The sequence below is a fragment of the Callorhinus ursinus genome, unplaced genomic scaffold (genome assembly GCF_003265705.2).
Source record: "Callorhinus ursinus isolate GAN/ISIS: 27379988/994484 unplaced genomic scaffold, GSC_fseal_2.0 scaffold102, whole genome shotgun sequence".
NCBI classification, from domain to species: domain Eukaryota; kingdom Metazoa; phylum Chordata; class Mammalia; order Carnivora; family Otariidae; genus Callorhinus; species Callorhinus ursinus.
In genome coordinates this window covers 788,566-803,847 of record NW_027397164.1, presented here as the reverse complement: position 1 = coordinate 803,847, position 15,282 = coordinate 788,566, and the positions used below count along the sequence as shown (strand labels likewise).

General features: G+C 39.5%; 1 protein-coding gene across 5 annotated transcripts in view; it reads left to right on the top strand.

Annotated features, from left to right (window-relative positions):
* GPATCH8 (G-patch domain containing 8) overlaps positions 1-15,282 on the top strand; it is a 119,906-nt gene that overhangs the window by 80,220 nt on the left and 24,404 nt on the right. For all 5 annotated transcript variants that reach the window (XM_025861724.2, XM_073889176.1, XM_073889174.1 and 2 more), the window contains one exon: positions 13,469-13,612. In XM_025861724.2, coding sequence (XP_025717509.2) covers positions 13,469-13,612 — 144 coding nt within the window. The remainder of the gene's footprint in view (positions 1-13,468; positions 13,613-15,282) is intronic.

Sequence of the window (15,282 nt, the reverse complement as noted above, 5' to 3'; positions counted from 1 at the left end):
GAGTGGCTGCATCAGCTTGCATTCCCACCGACAGTGTAGGAGGGTTCCCCTTTCTCCGCATCCCCGCCAACATCTGTCATTTCCTGACTTCTTAATTTTAGCCATTCTGACTGGTGTGAAGTGATATCTCATTGAGGTTTTGATTTGGATTTCCCTGATGCCGAGCGATGTTGAGCACTTTTTCATGTGTCTGTTGGCCATTTGGATGTCTTCTTTGGAAAAATGTCTGTTCATGTCTTCTGCCCATTTCTTGATTGGATCATTTGTTCTTTGGGTGTTGAGTTTAAGAAGTTCTTTATAGATTTTGGATACTAGCCCTTTATCTGATATGTCATCTACAAATATCTTCCCCATTCTGTCAGTTGTCTTTTGGTTTTGTTGACTGTTTCTTTTGCTGTGCAAAAGCTTTTTATCTTGATGAGGTCCCAATAGTTCATTTTTCCCCTTGCCTTTGGCGATGTTTCTAGGAAGAAGTTGCTGCAGCTGAGGTCAAAGAGATTGCTGCCTGTGTTCTTTAGGATGTTGATGGACTCCTGTCTCACGTTTAGGTCTTTCAACCATTTGGAGTCTATTTTTGTGTGTGGTGTAAGGAAATGGTCCAGTTTCATTCTTCTGCATGTGGCTGTCCAATTTTCCCAACACCATTTGTTGCAGAGACTGTCTTTTTTCCATTGGACATTCTTTCCTGGTTTGTCAAAGATGAGTTGACCATAGAGTTGAGGGTCCATTTCTGGTTTCTCTATTCTGTTCCATTGATCTATGTGTCTGTTTTTGTGCCAGTACCATACTATCTTGGTGATGGTGCAGATGATATGATACTTTATGTGGAAAACCCAAAAGACTCCACCCCAAAACTGCTAGAATTCATACAGGAATTCAGTAAAGTGGCAGGATATAAAATCAATGCACAGAAATCAGTGGCATTCCTGTACACCAACAACAAGACAGAAGAAAGAGAAATTAAGGAGTCGATCCATTTACAACTGCACCCAAAACCATAAGATACCTAGGAATAAATCTAACCAAAGAGGCAAAGAATCTGTACTCAGAAAACTGTAAAATACTCATGAAAGAAATTGAGGAAGACACAAAGAAATGGAAAAACGTTCCGTGCTCATAGATTGGAAGAACAAATATTGTGAAGATGAAGGTGCTACCTAGAGCAATCTACACATTCAGTGCAATCCCCATCAAAATACCATCAACTTTTTTAAAAGAAATGGAACAAATAATCCTAAAATTTGTATGGAACCAGAAGAGACCTCGAATAGCCAGAGGGATGTTGAAAAAGAAAAGCAGAGCTGGCGGCATCACAATTCCATACTTCAAGCTCTGTTACAAAGCTGTCATCATCAAGATTTTATTTATTTGACAGAGAGAGACTCAGTGAGAGAGGGAACACAAGCAGGGGGAGTGGGAGAGGGAGAAACAGGCTTCCTGCTGAGCAGGGAGGCAGATGCGGGGCTCGATTCCAGGACCCTGGGATCATGATATGAGCCGAAGGCAGACTCTTAACAACTGAGCCACCCAGGTGCCCCTCGTAAAAGAGATTTTAAAGAACATACTTTAGGAAGGAGGAATGTGATTCCTATTTTGAGGCTTGAGGTGCAATGAAGAATCTCTTTTAAATCAGTATTTAAATGTGGGGGTGTGTGTTTTATTTAATCCAGTCTTCTGATCTCTTTTTTGGAAAAGTAAATCTTCCAAATCTATTTAAACAGTATTTTTTATACAGTAATCTTATAGAATTAAATAAAAACCAACGTAGAATTAAAATATGCTTATGTAACCACCATTAACTAGAAGGATGGTTTCTGCTTGGCACCTGCTTCTTTGTACTGCTCACTTTTAAATCAAAGTCTTAGGCAGATAAATCTGATGGGAAGATCACATGTCTGAACCCTGGTTTTAAGGGAAGTTGAGAAAGTGAGTTTTCTAAGAAAACCAGTACTGCTAAGGAAGAATATCCACAAGTTGCTTAATAGCCAGACAAAATGAAACTGAACTGCCCAGAGTGCCTAGCAAAAATTAGGGTGAATGAGGGGGCGCCTGAGTGGCTCCTAAGCGTCTGACTCTTGATTTTGTCTCAGGTCACGATCACAGGGCTGTGGGATCCAGCTCTGTGTCGGGTTCTGCACTCAGGAGCAGAGTCTGCTTGACCCTCTCCCTCTGATCATCCTCCTGCTTGTGCTCGCTCCATCTCTAAAATAAATAGATAAATAAAATCTTTTTAAAAATTATGGTGAATGATTGAATATGGCAAAAATTATAATATGCTGTATATTCACTTTTTAGTTTTAATAAATTTATCCAAACTGGTTTCATCCTGGCTGATTAAGTAGCTCATGTGAGAAATGGTAGATGATAGAACTGCCCTCAAAGTGTATCCGGAAGATACAAAACTGAATAGAAGAAAGGCCAATTTTAGAAGACTTTGAAATGAGACTTATCTTTAGATCTATTAACTAGAAGGATCTACCAATTGTGAGACTCATTTTTCTACCCCTGCTGTAAAAGGCTAACAAGTCATCATTTATCATTCCTTTCCTCTTCTCATTACTCTGTACTACCTTATAGCAAATGAATACACAGTTGACCCTTGAACAACAAAGGGGTTAGGAGCATGATCCTCCCCACAGTCAAAAATGTGTGATAATTTATTTAGTAAGAGCCTACTGTTGACCAAAAGCCTTACCAGTAACAGAAACAATCAGTTAACACATATTTTGTATGTTATATCTATTATATACTGTTTCATATAATGAAGTACATTAGAGAAAAAGCGAATATTAAAATAAGATACATTTATAATACCATACTGTATTTATTGATACTGTAAGTTTATGTCCTCTGTTTATTTTTTTTTAAGATTTTATTTATTTATTTGACAGAGCACAAGCAGGGGAGCATCAGGCAGAGAGAGAAGCAGGCTCCCTGCTGAGCAAGGACTCCGATGCGGGACTTAATCCCAGGACCCTGGGATCATGACCTGAGCCAAAGGCAGACGCTTAACTGACTGAGCCACCCAGGCATCCCATGTCCTCTGTTCATAAGATGAACTATCTGTCAGTACCTACATCAATATTATATGATATAAAACTGTAGATGTTATACTTATTACTAATATTAGACATCAAAAATGAAAAGATAATGTGGAAAAAGAAATTAATTTACAGGTGTAACACTTCATGAATTGATAACAAAGAAGCGGGAGTATGATTGCTTCATTTTAGGCTAGTGTAATCAATACGATTGCTTCACAGTAGCCTAGCCTATACACTAATGAATGGTTATAAAATTATTATGGCATACAGCAGTCATATTCATAATAAAGTAGTAGAAACATTGTTACATTTAAAAAATATATATTTTTATCTGAGGTGATACTCAGCTTCTCCAGTTACAAGGGAGAGAGCCATACTGTACATAATATAATTCTTTGAAAGCAAAGTTATAAAATAGTAAGAAAGCCAATACATTATTAATTTCCTATCAAATGTCACTTAACCTTATTCCTGTGTAAGGATAGTCTGCCCACTTCCATACTAATCTTGTACATTATGTCCTTCATAATGAATAGTTAGGCGATGATGATGACATAAAAACGTCTCACACAATTCTTGCCATATAGTTACTCCATTTTCACACAAACGCACATACACAAGAGATAAGTTTATTAACTGTACGGCATAAAGATTGTATGCTGTTCATTAAGTGGAGGTGGATTATCATAAAGGTCTTCATCCTCATTGTCTTCACATTGAGGAGGAAGAAGAGGGACTGGTTTTGCTATCAGGGCTAGAAGATGTAGAAGGGGAAATGGAAGAGGCTGACACACTTGGTGTAACCTTACAGAAATATGTCATCATTTCTGTCCAACTTTTTTTGCTTTTTCATTTTTTAAAAAATGTTTCTAGGGTACCTGGATGGCTCAGTCAGTTGGGCCTCTGCCTTTGGCTTGGGTCACGGTCTTAGGGTCCTGGGGTCAGGCCCTGCGTCAAGCTCCCTGCTCGGCAGGGAGTCTGCTTCTCCCTCTTTCTGCCAATGCTCTCTTTCTGTCTCTCTCAAATAAATAAAAATCTTAAAAAAAAAAAAGTTTCTGTACATCATCTTCTACCCTTTGCTTTAGTTTCAATGCCCATATCATAGATGGGTCCATGTGGTAAAAGAAGTCAAAAGCAGTCTTGAATAATCAGAACCCTTCTTCCAGATAGTGTACGATACTGTTTTCTGGCACTGTTTCTTCTACGTTTCCTTCCTTATTGCACTAGTTTGGAAGCACTTATCTCCTCTTAATTCCTCTGGTGTGGTGTCTCTTAGCTCTTGAATTTCTTCAAAATCCATATCTTGAAACCCTTCCTCACCACTACCTTCCCCCCCCATATCTATAATCTGTTTCGTGATTTCCTTGATTAGCTGTATTGTAAATCCTGTGAAGTCATGCACAACTTCTGGACAGTTTTCTCCAGCAGGAATTTATTGTTTGGGGCTTTTTATGGCTGTGGCTTTTTCTGTAACAACAGTGGCATCTTCAGTGGTATAATCCTCCTAGACTTTCATGATGTTCTCCTTTTTGAGGTTCTCTCTTCCATAGTGTTGACAATCCTTTCTATAGTATACTGTGTATAATGACCCCCTGATCCAGAGGCTGAATTAGAGACATTGTGTTTGGGGGCAAATAGACAGTTTCATTGCCTTTGCTGTTTAACTCATCAGGTTCTAGGTGGCCAAGGACATTGTCAAATAAATATCAAAAGGACTTTAAAAGGCAATCCATTACTTGGAAGGTACTTCCTGACTTCAGGGACAAAGCATCTATGGTAACAATCAAGAAGCATTTTTTTTTTTTAATTTTATATATTTATTTGACAGAGAGAGACACAGCGAGAGAGGGAACACAAGCAGGGGGAGTGGGAGAGGGAGAAGCAGGCTTCCCTCTGAGCAGGGAGCTGAATGGGGGACTCGATCCCAGCACTCTGGGACCATGACCTGAGCCGAAGGCAGATGCTTAACGACTGAGCCACCCAGGCGCCCCTCAAGAAGCATTCTTTTTGTCCAAGCCTTCTTCTTGTACAACCAAAAGACTAGCAGCTGGTGTTTATCTTTTTCCTTCAAGGCTTGGGGGTTAGTTTTATTTTTATTTATTTTTATTTTTTAATTTATTTTTAAGATTTTATTTATTTGACAGAGACACAGCGAGAAAGGGAACACAAGCAGGGGGAGTGGGAGAGGGAGAAGCAGGCTTCCCACTGAGCAGGGAGCCCACTGCAGGACTTGGTCCCAGGATCCTGGGATCATGACCCAAGCTGAAGGCAGCCACTTAAGGAGTGAGCCACTCAGGCGCCCCGAGGGTTAGTTTTATAGATAACAGCAATCCTGATAAACCCAACTGCATTTGCATAAAAACCAGAAAAAATTCTAGTGCTTGCTTCTCTTCCTTTCTAGTAAATGTCCTTTTGGCATTTTCCCCCCAGAATAGATTACTTTTGTCTGCATTAAAAACTTGTTCAGGGGCGCCTGGGTGGCTCAGTGGTTAAGCATCTGCATTCAGCTCACGTCATGATCCCAGGGTCCTGGGATTGAGCCCTACATCGGGCTCCCTGCTCGGCGGGGGGCCTGCTTCTCCCTCTTCCACTCCCTCTGCTTGTGTTCCCTTCTCTTGCCATGTCTCTCTCTGTCAAATAAATAAAATCTTAAAAAAAAAAAAAAAAAAACTTGTTCAGGCAGATAACCTTTCTCCTCAGTGATTTTCTTTTTTTTAAATTATTTGGTTTTTTTTAAAGGTTTTATTTATTCATGAGAGACAGAATGAGAGAGAGGCAGAGGGAGAAGCAGGCTCCCCACAGAGCAGGGAGCCTGATGTGGGACTCGATCCCAGGACCCCAGGATTACGACCTGAGCTGAAGGCAGATGCTTAACCGACTGAGCCACCCAGGCGCCCTCCTCAATGATTTTCTTGATGGTGTATGGGAACTGTCTGCTCCTCTTGGTTGGCAGAAGCCACCTTTCCTGTTATCTTTTTTTTTTTTTTTAAAGACACATTTATTCAGTGTCATGATCAGACTATTACATTTAGCAATCAACAGCATGGGTGCAAAAAAAAAAAAAATCTACATTAAAACCCTTTGGAATGCTTTACACTTTCCACAGAACAGAAACTAAAATAACCTGTTACACAATTAGTCACAAATACAGTCCTCGAGTTTTTTGCCCATACACATGAGTATTGTCTAAAACATGTCTTCTTTGTAGCAGCTAGGCCCTGCCACCACTGTGCTTGGCTGAGTTCACAAATCTCTTGTAACCTGTAGCTTCCCTGTCACTTCTCTGGCTCTCCTCTCCTGCTAAGCTTTGTTTCCTGGCAGTAATTAAAACCTTCTGCCACTGCCATAGCTACTGCTGCTGCTGGAACCACCCACCATAGCCACCTTGGTTTCGTGGTTTGGCAAAGTATTGGCCTCCACCACCATAGGGACCAGAGCTTCTGCCTCCAAAATTTCCTCCTTTCATGGGTCCAAAATTTGAGGATTGTTGTAATTGCCAAAATCATTATAGCTTCCGCCACCTCCAAAGTTGCTTCCATCATTACCAAATCCGTTATAGCCATCCCCACTGCCACTATATCCCACTATATGGATATAGCCATATCCACCACCACCTCGACTGCCACCAAAGCCACCTCGACCACTGAAGTTCCCTCACGACCAAAGTTGTCATTCCCACCAAAACCACCTCCACGACCACCACCAAAGTTTCCAGAACCACTTCGACCTCTTTGGCTGGATGAAGCACTAGCCATCTCTTGCTTAGATAGGGCTTTCCTTACTTCACAGTTGTGGCCATTCACAGTATGGTATTTTTGAATGACAATCTTGTCTACAGAGTCATGGTCATCAAATGTTACAAAAGCAAAACCTCTCTTTTTGCCACTGCCTCGGTCAGTCATGATCTCGATCACTTCAGTTTTCCCATACTGTTCAAAATAATCTCTTAGGTGATGTTCTTCAGTGTCTTCTTTAATGCCACCAACAAAAATCTTTTTCACAGTTAAGTGGGCACCAGGTCTTTGAGGATCTTCTCTTGAGACAGCCCTCTTTGGTTCCACAGCTCTTCCCTCCACCTTGTGTGGCCTTGCGTTCATGGCTGCATCCACCTCCTCCACAGTGACACACGTGACAAACCCAAAGCCTCTGGAGCGCTTGGTGTTTGGATCTCTCATTACCACACAGTCCGTAAGCGTTCCCCATTGCTCAAAATGGCTCCTCAGACTCTCATCAGTTGTTTCAAAGCTCAAACCTCCGATGAAGAGCTTCCGCAGCTGTTCAGGCTCTTTGGGAGACTCTGACTTAGACATGACGGAGGTGGGAGGGGAGACTTTAACGATGCTTACTCTGCGGCGTCCACGGGCAGAAAGGAGTAATCTAACGAACGTATCTCCCTTTCCTCTTATCTTGACATTTTTTAGCCAAACCTCTTTGTAAAATTACCAAACCATTTTTGCTGGCAATTAATTCTCCAACTTTAGCTCTGTCACCTTTTGCTTTAAGTTGTCGTATAATCCCTTTGGCTTTTTTTAAACCTTATCAGAGTCTATACATATTCCTTTCTTATAGCAGTCCTAAACCCACACAAAAACTGCATTTTCAATATTAGTTTAAAAGGTTTTGCAAAAAAATGGGGCACCTGGGTGTCTCAGATGGTTAAGCGTCCAGCTCTTGATTTTGGCTCAGGTTATGATCTCAGGGTTGAGAGACTGAGCCCCTCATTGGTCTCTGCACTGGGCATGGAGCTTGTTTAAGATTGTCTCTCTGCGGTACTCCTGGGTGGCTCAGCCAGTTAAGCATCTGCCTTCTGCTCAGGTCATGATTTCAGGGTTCTGGGATCAAGTCCCTTGTTGGATTCCTTGCTCAGTGGGGAGCCTGCCTCACCCTCTGCTTGCCGCTCCCCCTGCTTGTGTTTGCACATGCACTCTCTTGTGCGCTCGCCCTTGCTCGCTCACTCTGACAAATAAATAATCTTCAAAAAAAAAAAAAAGATTCTCTCCCTCTCCTTTGCCCCTCCCTCCCCCCACCGCTGTTGGCTCTCAATTAATTAATTAAAATAAAAAAGGTTTTGCACCCGCTGATCAGCTATAGCGACAGCTTCATGGATTTCCTTTTCTTTTCTTTTTTTTTTTTTTTTACAATAGTCCTTACACTTACATTTCAAGATTCATTTATCTTCAAATGGCAAGCAGCCACTGTTGCAGGTGTGAATCTATGGTTTATATCAAGCAATTCAAATTTTTCTTAGAATATCATGATTTTTCTCTGCTTGTGAGCACTTCCAGCATCACTAGTGGCACTTTGTATGGGTCCTGTGGTGTTATTCAGTGTTTACAATATGCACTAAACATAATGAAAAATATACAAGAACTGGGGGATATCACTTTTTATTACAATACCCTGCCAGAGAGCCAGACTGCTCATGCAGAGATGATTAGCATCACACATAGCTGTAAGTGGACACTTGCAACACTTGAGCTCATCCCAGTAGCAACAAGAGATGGCTATGAAATTATTATAATAGTACAGCATGTACTATATTTAATTTTATGCAATTATGATTTAATACATTATCTTTACATTTGTTTACATTTCTCTCTACTAATGGTACCATGTAAGGTCTGTAAGTGTGCACCTAAGTTTTGATGAATTACAGCTTTTTTTCTTTTCACGTAAGCTCCATGCCCAGTGTGGAGCCCAACACAGGGCTTCAACTGACGACCCTGAGATCAAGACCTGAGCTGAGATCGAGTCAGACGCTTAACTGACTGAGCTACCTAGGCACCTCTAAATTTTAACTTTTTATACTAGATTTGTATATATTTTACAGTAATAATGATAAACTAGTATCTACATATATTTTATGCATTAACGACATACTGTTCTTTTTTTATATTTTTAGACTATGTGGTTTATCTGTTTTTTCAAATTATTGCAAATCTCCAAAATTTTTTCCATATATGTATTGGAAAAAATCCTCGTATAAGAGGACCCATCCAGTTCAAAACCATGTTGTTCAAAGTTCAGCTATACTCAGCTTGTTTTGAGATGTCATTTGGTATCTATAGTTTTTAAATGGAACTGGTGAGGCAAATTGGACCACCTTTTTGGGTCAGTCTTACAGTTTTTAGCCAAAACCTCGTAAAGACCAATGGATAACCAGCATATCTCTGTAGGCTTTTCAGATTAGCAGTGCAACTTATTTGGAGAATAGCTTCTTTTTTTTTTTTTTTAAGATTTTATTTATTTGAGGGAGAGAATGAGAGCATGAGGCGGGGGGAGGGTCAAAGGGAGAAGCAGACTCCCCGCTGAGCAGGGAGCCTGATCGGGACTAGATCCTGGGACTCCAGGATCATGACCTGAGCCAAAGGCAGTCACTTAACCAACTGAGCCACCCAGGCGCCCTGCAGAATAGCTTCTTAATATTTAACTCCATAACTGGCCGCAGTCTCAAGTAATGTTTTTTGCCTTACAGTCTAAAAAAGATGGGGTATGTGGCTGGCTCAGTCAGCAGAGCATGGGATTCTTGATCTCAGGATGGTGATTTCGAGCCCCACATTGGGTGTAGAGATTACTTAAACAAAAAAAATTTTTTTAAGTTAAAAAGTTGAGTATTGATATAGTTGCTCCAGCTTTATTTTGGTTAGTATTTGCCTGGCATATCTTTTTCTTTTTCTTTTTTTTTAAAGATTATTTATTTATTTATTTTTGAGCGAGAGAGAGAATGAGAGAGAAAGCACATGGGGGAGGGAGGGTCAGAGGGAGAAGCAGACTCCCTGCCAAGCAGGGAGCCCAAGGTGGGACTCGATCCCGGGACTCCAGGATCATGACCTGAGCCAAAGGCAGTCGCTTAACCAACTGAGCCACCCAGGCTCCTGGCATATCTTTTTCTATCCCTTAACTTCCAACTTTCTAAGTCCTTGTGTTTTAGGGATATTGCTTGTAATCAGCACGTTGTTGGGTTTTGTTTTTCTGGCGGCTTCTTAGTACATTTATGTTTCTTGTGATTATTTATCAATCTGTCTTTCTACCTTCTATTTTCCTGATATTTCTGACATGTCTTACCTTTATAAAATTGAAGTTTTCTTACTTCTTCCCCCTTTACTATTTCTATTCTAATAATTACCCTTGGAATTTTAATGTAAATTATGCTTAGTTTAACAAAGTCTAAAGTTAACTCTATCTCGATTAGTAGAAAGACTCTAGAACCCTTAAACTTTGAATGCCCTCTTCTGTTATACTTGGCCATATCAGCTAGCATTTTGCTTTTATCCTTTTTCAGTCCTGCAAACTAGGTGTTGTTTTGTTATTATATATATATATTTTTTTATTGCTTAACATTTACTTTCAGATATCAGACCTTTTTACTGGCATCATTTTCCTTCTTCCCTAAAGCACATGCTTAAGGAGACCGTGACTTTCAGACCCACAGTAAGAAATACGTTTAATATTGCAACCACTTAAAACTGAAAAGTTTTACAAGATAGTATTTACCCTTATGTGAAATACACTCTATTTTGCTATTTTTCCCCCTTTTCATGCCTGTTACAATCTACTAAGTTAATGTTGTGACCCGCTAGTGAGTCATAATCTATGATTTCAGAAATACTACTTTAGGAAGTTTCTTTTTAATGAATCTATTGGTGGTAAAATTCTTTTCTTCATTTCTTCATTTCCTGCAAAATAGGTCATTTGGTATACAAATGTATTTTCTCTCAACACACTGAAGCACACTGTCTTCTACCTTCTGTTGTTGCTTTTAATCTGCTGTCAATCTGATTGTGGGTGATGTTTTTTTTCCTGGATATTTTATGATTTGATGGTCTTTGGTCCCTTTGTAGTCTGACTCAGTATGTCTAGGTGCCTATTTTTATTTAGCCTGTGTGGTATACTTTGTGCTTCCTCTATCTAAGGAGTTATCAATTACTAGTTTGGAAAAATCCTCAGCCTTTATATCTTCAAATACTTTTCTCATCTCTGCTGTCTGTTCTCTTTTTCTGGAATTCCAGTTATGCACATGTTAATATTCTTATCATATTTTTCATAGCTCCTAAACCTCTTTTTCATATTATCTGTTTCTTTGTCTCTCTAACACATTCTATTTTTTTTTAAAGATTTTATTTATTTAATTGACAGAGAGAGAGACAGCGAGAGAGGGAACACAAGCGGGGGGAGTGGGAGAAGGGGAAGCAGGCTTCCCGCCGAGCAGGGAGCCCGATGCGGGGCTCGATCCCAGTACCCTGGGATCATGACCTGAGCCGAAGGCAGTCGTTTAACCAACTGAGCCACCCAGGCGCCCCTCTCTAACACATTCTAATTTTAGTCTTTTACCTCTTTTTGTGTACTACATCTTTTTAAAATTGAGATATAATTTACATACTACAAAATTCACCTTGTGGTTTTTAGTATAATCCGTTAAGTTTGTGCAACCATTGCTACCATTTAATTCCAGAACATTTTCACCTCCCTACTACGTTTTTTAAAAAATTTATTATTATTATTTTTTTTTTTATTAAGTAAGCCCAGCACAGAGCCCAGTGCGGGGCTTGAACCCTTAACCCTGAGATCAAGACCTGAGCTGAGATCAAAAGTAAGGACACTTAACCGACTCAGCCACCCAGGCGCCACCCCACCCCCGTATCTTTTTTGAGCTGTATCTGGTCTGCTTTTTTTAATCCATCCTCTAAGTAGCTGATGAATTTTTTGGTTTATTTTTTACAGTTAAGTTTTTCAATTCTGAAAGTCTTACATTGGGTCTTTCTACAGTCTGCCTAGGTTGTTGTTTTTTTTTCCTGTTTTGTTTGTTTTGTTTTTAAGTAGGCTCCACTCCCAACTTAGGGCTTCAACTCACAACCCTGAGATCAAGTCACATGCTCTACCAACTGAACCAGCCAGCCAGGCACCCCTAGTTTTTTGTTTGTTTTAAAGAGTTTATTTAAAAAAAAAAAAACTATTTTTAAGCAATCTGTACACCCAGCATGGGGCTTGAATTCACAAACCCAAGATTGAGAGTCATGTGCTCTACCAACTGACCCAGCCAGGTGCCCCTACAGTCTGCCTAGTTTTTAAAATATGTTTTATGTTTGCTCATTGTTGTAATTCCATTTTATATTTTAAACATTTTATAGTTGCTTTATATTCTATAAGACTATTCCAGTATCTGATATTTGGGGTACCTAAATCTATTGCTTGTTTCCTGTGACTCTCGCTTATAGAAGATTTTTCTTTCTCTCTCTCTCTCTCTCTTTTTTTTTTAAGATTTTATTTATATATTCATGGGGGTGGGCAGAGGGAGAAGCAGGCTCCCCGAGGAGGAGGAAGCCTGATGCAGGACTCAATCCCAGGACCCCGGGATCATGACCCAAGCCTAAGGCAGACACTTAACCATCTGAGCCACCCAGGTGCCCTATAGATATATTTATTTTCTTCCGTGTGTGTAGTAATCTTTGATTGTAACCCCAATTTTGTTGATCTTAATCTAGGAAAATGTTAAAGGGCTAAAATGGAGGATGCTTTCTGAGAGTATTTTTGATTCTCTCTGCCAAGATGCAGAGGTCCTTGGGTACTCTCCAGCCCACTTATAGGTTCTTTCATTTATTAATGAGACTTCTCTGGTCTAGCTCCCCCATCTTGCTCAAACTCCAAGCTTCAGTGTCACCCACATGTCCTTAGAAGAGCCCTTGCCCATCACAGCCCTGATTTCAGTTTCAGATGATAAGTTGCTCTGTTTTGTTTTGTATTGCCTCTTTTGAGGATTATACTTACTCCTGTGGTTTCTACAATGCAATAAAAATTGTGATTTTTAGGGTGCCTGGGTGGCTCAGTTGGTTAAGTGTCTGAATCATGAGCTCAGCTCAGTTCTGGATCTCAGGGTTGTGAGTTCAAGCCCCACACTGGACGTCACTGATGCTGGGCGTGGAGCCTACTTTAAAAAAAAAAGTGTTTATTTCAGGCTGGTTGGAGTTTTTTTGTTTGTTTGTTTTTGTTTTTAAGCCAGGAGTAGGAGTAGGGGATGCCACCATAATGCCAAAAGGCAAAGTAAAAATTAAACTCTTTTTGGGGGCACTTGGGTGGCTCAGTTGGTTAAGCATCTGTGCCCCTGAAGACAACTATTAATTTAGATATTTCAATATAGTAAGTTGCCTAAAATCCTTTATCATTAATGGCATCCCAAACATAAATACATGGATTAATTAATAGTATAAGTTTACTGAATAAAATACAATGGCTACAAAAAATGAAGACAACTATCAATACAACCACACACAAATAACCCTGCCAGATTGCCACTTGTGTTCCATTTGGCTTTTACTGGTACCACTAAATAAGCCCCCTTTTCTCTCTTCGGATAAGACTGCCTCTTTATAACATTCATTTAAATTCTACCAAGTTCATTTTTTGTTTGTATTTTGTGGTTCTTATAGGATTATGTTGACAAAGAGAAGGCAATTGCCAAAGCATTGGAAGACCTCAGAGCCAACTTTTACTGTGAACTCTGTGATAAGCAATATCAGAAACATCAGGAATTTGACAACCATATCAACTCCTATGATCACGCACACAAGCAGGTGAGGAATTGCTTGCTAACAAAGAAAAAGATACTTTATTTGTTGTTATAACTATTGAATTTTATAAATGTACCCCCCAGAACTTCATGACTATGGTTTCTTATATCTGTCAGTCTTTATCTGAGGTCCATCTGACTTACTTGATTTTTTTTCAGTGACAGAAGTCCTGACCTTCCAAGAATTATGTAGAGTGAAGAATTGTGAGCTTCATAAATCTTGCATAAAGTTTTTGGCTTTGAATGGTTTCTATATTTGTGTTTAATTTGGTAATTCAACTGATCCTCCTAGTGAGGATCACTAGGAGCTTTGTTTCCCTTTCTCCCTCTTTCCGACCATGTTAAACTTTTAACAGCTATCCCAGACTCTGGTCACTTACATATAAGAATTCATGCTTTATTGGCTACTATTTCCTATCAGTAAGTCATTTTGTTATTTGGTATACCTTGGAAGGTAGATAAATCTTGAGAAGAAAAACAGAATTAGATGCTGTCTTAACTTTAACAAAAAAACCTCTGATGCTGCATGTTGAAGAGCTTGCTAAAAAGTTGTTTATACTTTCTTTGCAGTCTTTTTTCTTTTGCTTTCATTGGTTTAGAAAATAAAATTGTACCTAACTAGTTAACAGGCATAAAGAAGGTAGCAGTAATTCCCCAGGGGGGATTTTAGAAGAAATGAATCTTTAAACCTTATAGCACAGTTCTGGCTTGTTAAAGAATTTTGAGCCATTTGATTTGGGGTGATTTTAACAGAACTTGCTAAGTCTTTGGAGGTATAATAGTTGTATTTGTTAAACTTGTAAAATTTATGAGCATTGCTGGAATGCTGTCTTAAGTGGATCTGTTGAACCAACTTTTTTTTTTTAAACCTTTGCTTTGTCTTTCAACCAACGTAAGATTTCAGTGCACAGCTTTGATTAAGGGCAAGCTTTGATTAAGTTTTCCCAGTACAAGGATAGTTTCTAAGCTATTACACTTTTTGCAATAGTCTCTTCCACATTTACCCACACCTAACCAATTTAAGATTCTTCCACTGATAGAGTTGTATTCAAAACGGCTTTGAACTTCTTATATACCTTTGAACATTGTTATACTATACTCTCAGGTCTGCTTAATTTGAAGAAGAGAAAATTAGTATATATATCACCAAGATATATTGGCAATTATCTTACTTTTTCAAAGAATCATGTGTCAAGGGACACCTGGGTGGCTCAGTTGGTTAAATGTCTGCTTTCAGCTCAGGTCATGATCCCAGGGTCCTGGGATTGAGTCCCACATCGGGCTTCCTGCTCATTGAGGAGCCTGCTTCTCCCTTTGACTGCTGCTCCCCCCCTGCTTATGCTCTCTCTCTCTCTGACAAATAAATATATAAAGTCTTTAAGAAAAAGAATCGTGTCAAGAAAGAAAGAGTTATAACAGCAGATATTGCTTATCCAGTAACTTCTCAACCTTCTCAATGTATATATACAAATTTGGGGGTGATTTTTTTATGGGATTAAGAAAGACATTTGGCATCTAAACACATTTGGGCCCTTGAGAATTTCTCCAATTAAAAAATTATCTGTGATGGGGTACCTGTCTGGATCATTTGGTCAAGTATGTGACTCTTATCTCGCGGTCGTGAGTTCCAGCCCCACATTGGGCGTAGAGCTTACTTAAAAAAAAAATTTGTAA